Source organism: Cydia strobilella, chromosome 24 (genome assembly GCF_947568885.1).
Source record: "Cydia strobilella chromosome 24, ilCydStro3.1, whole genome shotgun sequence".
Classification (NCBI taxonomy): domain Eukaryota; kingdom Metazoa; phylum Arthropoda; class Insecta; order Lepidoptera; family Tortricidae; genus Cydia; species Cydia strobilella.
In genome coordinates, this window is record NC_086064.1 from 8519071 (window position 1) to 8529840 (window position 10770).

The following is a 10770-nucleotide window of genomic DNA, read 5'->3' on the forward strand; positions in this document are numbered from 1 at the left end:
TTTCTCAGCATTATGATTATGGATGGTATAGAAAGGATCGCAATCTCTTACGGCAGAATTGTTTCAAAAGTGACCAGCTTTCAGCTGTAAATAATAGTTCCAAATCTCACCGGTGGCGCTAGGTAGGCTCTGAGACCAAAGAGTATTGTAATATATAGGAGACTCTATGACTTGAACCATAGAGGTATAATAATGTAGAGATGAAATGGGGGAGGGGCAGCAAATAATCAGACCAATTTACATAGGTTGTTTCTGGTATGTTGTCAGGAATGTTAAAATGTGTTTTTAATTGTGTCGCATTGCGTATGTCTGTCCCTCACGGTCGCACGGGTGCACATCTATATAAAATACTAGGTGTATGGTCTAGGTACTTCAGTGTATGGTGGCGCCGCCTATTTACTGTTTTTTACGGTCACTTTTTGATACATGAAGATTCATTTCCTTACCTCTACCTTCCATAGTCCTGACCGTCGTGGCTGACAGATGGGACAGTGGCCTGATAAGATACTGATCCTCTCTGCATTTATCTTTAGCACCTAAGATAGTTATTTAAGTTTAATTTTAAGTTAACCGTAGTTATAAGTTTTATTTAACAACTAACAAAATATGGACCATGTCTGAAATAAATGGATTTTATTTTATTTTATTTATTTTTATCTTGGTCTAACTCTAGAGATAGGGCGCTTGCTTGTATTAGTAGGTAAGTGTGCATATGTTGAGGTGCGGATTACATGTGCAATTAACATGCCCAAGTTAGAATATAACTAAAAAAAGTATATACAAATATAGGTATATATGTAATAGGGGATATTACTGCAATGTTCTGCCACCAGAGTACAGCACTAGCCTTTTTAGTAAACCATAGAGTAACTAATACATAAGGTACCTTTAACAGGTTTTTGACAAGTTGTTTTCAGAGATAATAAAATATGACATTTATGCATCAAAGCGGTTTGTTTACAGAGGACCTACCGGGAAACGCGAATCCGAAATTTCGCTATCTGCCTCTTTATCGCTCGAATATGCAAGTGACAGATATGTTAGATAACGAAATTTCGATTTTCTTGTTTCGCGATAGACCCTCCGATTGTGGTAGTGGCGCCACCTACGCAGAGTTTCGCGTAATATTCCCTATACCTCTATATCTAATCTGTGCCTTTGACAATGCTGTCAAACAAAAAACGTCAAATATAAAATAACAACTAAATTACATTACTCTTTTACATGGATTAGATAAATACAAAATGGGTTGTTTAAATAATTTTAGGATTTAGGATCGTATAATCTTGCATCCTTATGCTACGGTTTCCTTAAACCGTAACAGATCATTTATAAAAGCAAATATTTGTGCAACGAGAGGTCAAAGTTGGTACTTGCAGCGAATGCTGATGGTGATTTTGAGTCACATACAAGCGTAGGATTTCTGATCATACTATGTACCTAATTTTTTACGTAGCAGGAGTTATTTCCAGGGACCGGCCCGCTATCCCTTATCGGGGTTTTATAAGGGTATTGCATAAGGCTTAACTCACCATACCCTTTGCCAGACGAAACCCTTTGTTTTGGTTTTAAAAACCCTTATATAAAGCTACCACATTTGAGTAATCGGTAGCCCAAATACCCTTACAAAACCCTTATCATCCGCTCACCAACACCTTGCATATTGCTTATAAGGGTTAGCCTTATAAAGGGCTTCCCTTTTAGCATATAAGCATGCTAATTTAAGTCGTCTACCTTGTTCATAAAGCACACATTACTTCGAATCCGAGCGATCGTCGGCGGCGACGGCGGCGTTCTTTGACTAGGCACGTATTTTCTTTCCTTTTCATACACTACCGTAGATATATACTAATCCTGTCTATTTCACGCAAAGGGAAACCTTTATAAAAAGCGCTTAAAGATAAGGGTAACCCTTATTAAGAGCTAGCCTTATTTTTGGTTAGCTTTTCGGTAAGGGTTAGTCAAAGTTAAGGGTATGAATGGGCTTGCAGTTCAAAAGGGAAAGTCTTTCAATGTGTTAGCCGTGTTTAACTGTCGCCCATTGAAAGGGTTTTATCGCGGAAAGGGTTGTCCGGTCCCTGGTTATTTCGTGGGTTTACTGATGTTTCGCCGAAAATTGTATCGCAGAATTTCACTTGGCAACCAACTTTTCGCCAAAGTTTCATTTGGCCGAATTTCATTTCCCAATTTTACATAATCCAACTTAACCTAACCCAACCTAGTACGTCATTTTCATTTCCCAACTATGGGGTTTGGAAATGAAATGGTTGCGAAATAATTATTTGGTAAAATTTCATTTGGGAAATGAAACTGATGCCATAAGTTTGTTGGGAAGTGAAATTTGGCGAAAAATATTTTGGCAACAAAAAAGATCGTACGACCAAGTTAAGGTAAGTAGGAACAGGAACCCTTGATATTGTTCCTGTTACGTATAAGTAAGTATTAAGAGTCCCCGGCAAGCTCGGCCGAATTTCACCTTCTATACAAACGGAGTTTCGATCTCATTTTAAAACTACGAGTTGGATTTTAATGAAACTTTGCACACACAATGACATGAGGTATATCTAGGTCTGTAATTCGTTTATATATTACATATTACAAACGAAATAAAGCAAAAATAAGTTTGTATGAAAAACTTAATATCGCTGTATTTTTTTTTTACTATTGTATCTGAAGCTACATAAACTAATTACAGACCTAGATATACCTTATCCTATTGTAAGTACAAAGTTTCAGAGCGATCAAGCTAGTCGTTTTAAAATGAGAGCGTAACTACGTTTGTATGGAGAACCGAGCTTGCCGGGGACTCTTAAGGAAAGTTAACTTTTAAAACCTACATTTTACCGAAGTAAAAAATATAAAAAGTCGATAAAAAAAGTAAAGCACGAGCTGCTTTAAGGCAAGCACGCTATACGCTTTTTAAAGTGTTACTGTTTTTTAGGGTTCCGTACCCAAACAGTAAAAACGGGACCCTATTACTAAGACTCCGCTGTCCATCTGTCTGTCTGTCACCAGGCTGTATCTCATGAAGCGTGATAGCTAGACAGTTGAAATTTTCACAGATGATGTATTTCTGTTGCCGCCATAACAACAAATACTAAAAAGTACGGAACCCTCGGTGGGCGAGTCCGACTCGCACTTGGCCGGTTTTTTATATTCTTTATTAAAGGGCTCTGTTACGTTTGGAGTATTTCTAAAATAGTTTCCTTTGTCCGCAGGTACACCACCAGTGGTAAGTATTCAAATTTAATGTTTTCTTTTACTCTCTTTCCTAGTTTTTTGTCCCTTAGGTACCTATACACAGGGCCGGATCTAGGATAGAGCGAGTGGAGCGGCCGCTCTAGGCGCCGGATGGCAAGGGGGGCGCCAAAATGGCAAATGAAATACGGTTCGTTTTGCTTTTGGGTAAAAAGCTTCAACGAACGGCGCCAAAACCCGATTTCGCTCTACCCTGATCAAGGACTCGGGCCGGCACTGCCTATACAGATGTAGTGCATAATCCTTCGCCATCGTATTTTTTCGGAAACGTTCGTATTTGTCATTCTACTTCAGTCAAACTCAGTAGGTAGTATAGATGGTATAGAAAGGATCGCAATCTCTTATGGCAGAATTGTTGTAAAAGTGACCGCGTTAAGCTTTCAATAATAGTTCCTAATCTCTCCGGTGGCGCTAGTTAGGCTCTGGGACATGAGTATAACATGAACCATATAAGGCAACAAATAACCCGACCAAATTACGTAGGTTGTTTTTGGTAGTATTTCGGTGTATGGTGGCGCCGCCTAATTACTGTTTTTTGATGGACACTTTTCATACATAGAGATTTTGCTCCTTTATATAGTCTCCATGGTTGGTAGGGTAAACTCGCATTACTTGGTGACACGCCTAATTCGGTGATACAAGTTTTGAAGCGTGACACCCAGGGAAGCTAGTGAATTAGGGCCTTTTAAATGGGACCTCACGGCTTCGGCGGCTTTGCCGTGTGGCCCATTTAAAAGCCTAATTCACTAGCTTTCCTCGGTGTCATGCTTCAAAACTTGTGTCACCGAATTAGGCGTGTCACCAAATAATGCGAATTTACCCTACTTTTTATGCGTTTCCGTAAAAATACGTTAGTAATAGTACATTGTGCAATATTATTACGCCCCGAGTTACACACAGTGTTTTTCATCACACTTGCGATACAGAAATGAAGTATAGACAAAAAACTGTTAATTATAATACTAGAAACTTCATAACTCCCTAGGGAAAACGCTTTTTCCATAGTTCCCGCTAAGCCTGCGTGCAATTACACATGAGCGAGTGTGATGAAAAGGATTATTCACTACATCTGTGCAATTATACATTCTCTCGACCTGCCATTCTTTGCCCAAAATATTTTTTTTTTATGGTGCTACTTTACCGCACTAATGCGATAATTAGCACATTACTTAACTATGTCGAACACTAAGGGCCATATGTACTTTAAAACGTTGTACGATACATGTGCGAATAGGTAATTTGCAACTCGTTTCGATTTATAACACCCTTCGGTCTTAGGTCGTGTTTTAATTTATCGCCCCTATTTTTCACACTTGTATCGTTAAGTAGGTTTTTTTTTTTTTTTTTTTTTTTTTTTTTTTTTTTTTTTTTTTTTTTTTTTTTTTTTTTTTTTTTTTTTTTTTTTTTTTTTTTTGAGAAACAAACAGTCTTAAAATAAACATAAGCAACTTAGCTAATAGCTACAAATTGATTTTTTATAGACCTATAGTTTCCTAATTTACATATCGAGGTTTTATTCCATCACCTATATATTTTCTTTTACACTAACAGTTAACATTATATATATAATTAGTATTTAGATAGAGACAATAAGTTTACGTCGGGGATTAAGCGGTACTGACGTGCGTTCCCTACCCGACCCGTAGTATTAAAAAAACTGAAAATGATTTGGCGTAGTTATAGAAGCCCTTATCATATCATTTTTTTAAGAAGAATCTCGTATTAAAAACTGCCTTAGTAATTATTATAGGTATTTATTATAACGCGCCAACCACAAACGTCAAGCCAAGCTCGCGTATTGGAAGACTTCATTGCTGCACCCCATGAGCCAATCACGGCTCCGAATCGCGACGCGCCGCGCGTGAGCGACCGTATACAGATACGTTCCCGCCGCTCCCGCGCAGTCCGGCAACCGACGCGGTACAATTAGCCTCATGCATGAAGTTTATATTTGAACGAAATATGTTTTATTCGGATGTTTGTTACCGTTATATCATGTTACAAATGCATTTCCGTTTTTAAATTACCATTTAATTACTCAAAATTATAAATAAAAAGTACAAAAATTTGCCCGCGAAAAGCTAGTGAGCGAAACGCTCGAAACGCCACGTGACGTCACGCGTTCGACAGATTAGTGTCATTAGTAGCAAACGTCAGTTGGGCCGCCCAACGTGTGACGTCATCACGCTCTGTCGAATTCGCGCCAAAAATTATGAGCGTTTCAACCGCTCAAAAATGTTCAACATTTTAAATATTTTTTAATAAAATAATGTTAAGGTTTACAAAAGTATTTTTATCATTTCCGGTGTTCCAACGATATAAATTATGAATCCAAAAATGAAAATAAATTCATGCATGGAGCTAATTGATACGCCTATCTAATATTTTGTAATTTCATAAAAGTAATTAGTGTTTAACTCTTTAAGTTATCCAATTGTGTACTCTACCAGTGCAATAGCAGAATACACTTTTAATCTGATATGTGTGTCTTTTCACTTTAAAATATAGCTTCGTCATCGAACCCCGAGCTCGCTGGCGCTATATTATTTATTTTTTGATAATAACGATACAGCTATCATATCAGTTGCCCGATGCGATAGTGTAGCAAAATGTAAACTAGAAACATAATAAAATATTTATAAAACAATTTCTAAGTATAACATAAGACAAACAAAGTGACTTTGATGAAGTAATTCTCATAACAATGGAACACATGAATCCGGGTAGCCACTTGATTGAGCGTGCGCACGGCGCCTCGTGCAGGTCGGTGCGCGCGCGCGGCACTGCTAGCAGCTGCGGTTGGTGTCGGCGCCACACACACACACATCCATACTATAATATAATATAATGATATAATATAATAATATTATAAATGCGAAAGTCTGTCTGTCTTTCTGTCTGTGTGTTCCCTCTTCACGCTTAAACCGCTGAATCGATTAGATGAAATTTGGCATAGAAATAGGTTGAGTCCCTGAGAAGGACATAGGATGGTTTTTATCCCGAATATCATCCCTTAAGAAAGTAAAAAGCGGGGTGGAATTGAGATAATTAATGAAGTGCCTGCTAATTTGTGTGCATAATATGCTCAAATTGAATGATTGCTATGAGAATTTTTCCAGGCGCTATACTTAATTTAGCTGCTGTTACTAAGTCCACACAGACGAAGTCGCGGGCAAAAGCTAATAATTATATGATGCTATAAGGTAGAAAAACTCTGCGAGCCCTTCCAAAGCTCTACTTTTTGCTAGTATTGCCATTTCCCGGTCCATATTTGCTGAATAAATGTTGAAGTTTGATCTGCCCCTGGTTCTCAGGACTCTCAGGAGGTCATTTATATTGCCATGTCCCGGTCGTACGCTAAAACCGCATCAGTTTGACAGGTGCCTATATGTTTACTACAATAGCATGTCATTTTCCAACTCTTTTTTCCCTCAGAATACTGAAAAAATTAACACCCAGGTAGCATTTATACGTCATTATGACGTCCGATACGTCATTATGACGTGTAAATGACGTCATTATGACGTCAATTGTACGTCACTGACGTCACTTTGATACCTCCCCAGTAGCATTTATACGTCATTATGACGTCGCTATTATTTTCAGCCATCAAGAGAATTTCCATGCTATATAAGCGAGCTTGAGTCTAAACATGCAATCCGAACGCAAATCATCAAAAGATACTAACCCTGAAACAACTAGCGGAACGGGTAAAAAGAAAAAAAACGAGAAAAAAGGTTATTTTAACGAGTCGTCATCGTCGGGCGACGACGGATGGTTCTTCACAATTGCTGAGTCTGATAGCACAGAAAGTAAAACTGATGCCAAGAAAGTAAAAGAAGATAAGGATAAAAGAGTTACAAAGGCTAACCCACTAAAGGACTCTGAGTCATCTGACAGTGATGAGAAACGTAAAAAAGAAAAGAGTGGAAAAGGCACTATTAAATCAGACGGACCATTAAAACATTCCGAATCTTCGAACAGTAATGGTAAAAATAAGAAAAACAAAAATGAAAATGATAGAACAAATACAGTTAAATTAGACCGAGTATTAAAAGATTCTGAATCTTCTGACAGTAACGATAAAAATAAGAAAATCAAAAATGAAAATGAAAGAAAAAATACAGTTAAATCAGATGGAGCATTAAAGGATTCTGGATCTTCTGACAATAACGGTAAAAATAAGAAAAACGAAAATGATAGAAAAAGCAGTAATAAACCAGGAGAAAGTTCCAAAATACCATCGTTTCTAAATAAACTACTAAAAGATTCTGATTCTTCTGGCAGTGATAGTGGTAAAAACAGGAATATTAAAAAAGGAAAAGAAAGCTCACCTCTAGCTAATTTGCTAAAGGATTCTGAATCAGAAGTCAGTAACAAGAAAGCTCAGAAAGAATGTAATAGAAAAGGCAGTATTACAGTAGACAACAATTCCCCATTGAAAGACTCTGACTCTTCTGACAGTAATAGAAAAAATAAGAAAAGTAAACCAAAAGAAAAGGAAGAAGGTACTAAAGCAGCTGATCTGCTGAAAGATTCTGATTCTTCTGTCAGTAACGTTAAGAATAAGAAAAAGAAAAATGAAAATGAAAGAAAATATACAGTTAAAATAGACGGAGCATTAAAGGATTCTGAATCTTCTGACAATGACGGTAAAAATAAGAAAAACGAAAATGATAGAAAAAGCAGTAATAAACCAGGAGAAAGTTCCAAAATACCATCGTTTCTAAATAAACTACTAAAAGATTCTGATTCTTCTGGCAGTGATAGTGGTAAAAACAGGAATATTAAAAAAGGAAAAGAAAGCTCACCTCTAGCTAATTTGCTAAAGGATTCTGAATCAGAAGTCAGTAACAAGAAAGCTCCGAAAGAAAGTAATAGAAAAGGCAGTATTAAAGTAGACAACAATTCCCCATTGAAAGACTCTGACTCTTCTGACAGTAATATAAAAAATAAGAAAAGTAAATCAGAAGAAAAGGAAGAAGGTACTAAAGCAGCTGATCTGCTAAAAGATTCTGATTCTTCTGTCAGTAACGATAAAAATAAAAAAGAGAATATTAGGAAACAAAGTACGAAAAAGCAACAATCTAAGCCATTGCAGGACACAGGATCTTCTGACAGTGATGTTGGTACTAAAATCACGAAGAAAAAGAAACAAAACGTAAAAAAAGATAACAAAACAACCAAAAGAGACTATGCGTCTTCAGACAGTGACGAAATTAATAAAAATGTAAGAAAAGACGATAAGAATTCTAATTAGAATTTTAAACCTTCTGACAGTGATAATTATAATAAAATTCTTCTTCTGGAAATTGTTACAAAAGCTTATGAGTATTCAAACAAAGATACCGTTAATAGAAAAAATATAATAGAACCTTATAAAAACCTTAAAAAATCTTCAGAGCGAAATTGACATTGATAATAAAAAGAAGAAAAATAAAAAGTGAAAAACAAAGAGCGACAAAATGGCGGCCGTTATTAAGAGTAACATGAACCTGTAGCTAATAAGCATGGAGACTATATAAAGGAGCCAAATCTCTATGTATGAAAAGTGTCCATCAAAAAACAGTAATTAGGCGGCACCACCATACACCGAAATACTACCAAAAACAACTTACGTAATTTGGTCGGGTTATTTGATGCCTTATATTATGGTTCATGTTATACTCATGTCCCAGAGCCTAACTAGCGCCACCGGAGAGATTAGGAACTATTATTTAAAGTTGAAAGCGGTCACTTTTGCAACAATTCTGCCATAAGAGATTGGCATCCTTTCTATACCATCCATAAAAATGAAGAAAAATAAAAAGTGAAAAACAAAGAGCGACAAAATGGCGGCAGTTATATAGTAACATGAACCTGTAGCCTGTAGCTAATAAGCCTGCAAACAATCGAAGACAAGCTCTTATTTTGAAACGACACGCTAAAATAGCATGAAACTTAGCGGGAACCAGCGTGAACAGTAACATATCGGCGTCAATACTTTGAAATAATATGGTATCTCTATCTCACTCAGGCAGGCAGTAACTCTGTTATGCATCCCATATTGATACCACATTTCGCCGCTATACTTTACTCAACCTCGTATCTGCAACACTCAATTTGATGACAAAAACACCCGTATTCCGAATGAAAGAAAAGCGACATTTCCATCAAACGATTGTTGCAGATACGAGGTTGAGTAAGTATAGCGACGATTTTTCTTTTGATTGACAGAACATGATACGATGTATTTTTCACAGTTAGTGCCGATACATTTCTGGTATTATATAGTTCGTTTTTAGGGTTCCGTACCCAAAGGGTAAAAACGGGGCCCTATTACTAAGACTCCACCCGTCTGTCTGTCACCAGGCTGTATCTCATGAACAGTGATAGGTAGACTGTTGAAATTTTCACAGATGATGTATTTCTGTTGCCGCTATAACAACAAATACTAAAAAGTACGAAACCCTCGGTGCGCGAGTCCGACTCTCACTTGGCCGGTTTTTTTAGCATTAGAAAGAAGGTAAAGCGAAGCGCACTGTGTCACGCAGAAATTCGCCGCTCCCTCGAGCACTGACATTACTCAATGCGCTCCTGACGTCAGCACCTGATTGTGGTTTGTTTTCATGGAGATAGACGACTGTGTACTGTGAGTGTCTGAAGTATTTGTGAGACGATCGATGATAGGCCTTCCACAGTCGGTGTATAATACTATGTTATGTGAGGTGTTATTTCTGTTTCTTCCTGTGTATTTTGTATCTTGTACGTACTTTTGTATTATATTTTTCTGGAAATGAAATATTCTGTTTGGTTAAGTTTCTCGGCGCATTGGTGTTTGCTGTAATGCCGTTTAACCAGAATTGTATTAAATAAAATAAAATAAATAAATCTTGACGTGTATCTTTTATTAAAAAACCCTTTTGAAAAATAAGTTACAGCAAATATGTAACAATTATAAATCATATACGATACGATTATTTACTTTCTTTTGCTTTTATAAGTAAAATAAACATTTTTTAATCGTTCAATATTTTCAATGAAAAAACACGTCAAGATTGTTTACTTTTTTAATGCTATGAAAACGAGCTATAGTTATTGTTGCTAAAAATGTAATACGTACCGTAAAATGGGGTTACTTTGATCCGCGGGGTAACATTGATCATTTTTGAGGAATAGGGAGTTGATTCTTGAACGCGAACTTAAAAACATTTTATGATTTGGTTGGCATGCTTAACAGAAATAGATGATGAAAGCATTCCGAAACGAATTCCTATAGTTTAAAAAATCAATGATCAATGTTACCCCACGAATCAAAGTAACCCCAGTTTACGGTACAAAGAAAATAGAGCGAGTACCTAGAAGTTTTGCATGTAAACTTGGAGAATCGAATCCCTGACCGTGGCCCTCGAGGCGAAACGAAGAGCAAAGACTCCTGTGCTACCTGTGAGAAAGTTACTTACAGGTACTACTATACAGGTTGGTTAAAAAATAAGTGTATTCCCGTTGCCAGGGAGGTTTTGGGATTATACT

General features: G+C 36.8%; 1 protein-coding gene across 1 annotated transcript; it reads left to right on the forward strand.

Annotated features, from left to right (window-relative positions):
- The first annotated feature begins 6910 nt into the window (after positions 1-6910).
- LOC134752515 (dentin sialophosphoprotein-like) lies at positions 6911-8518 on the forward strand. Its single transcript, XM_063688208.1, has one exon. It carries the CDS (start codon positions 6911-6913, stop codon positions 8516-8518), a length of 1608 nt encoding a protein of 535 aa, XP_063544278.1.
- The last annotated feature ends 2252 nt before the right edge of the window (positions 8519-10770 follow it).

Excerpts from the sequence above, each read along its gene's own strand:
- LOC134752515 (XM_063688208.1), top strand. The coding sequence starts at position 6,911 with ATGCAATCCGAACGCAAATCATCAAAAGATACTAACCCTGAAACAACT.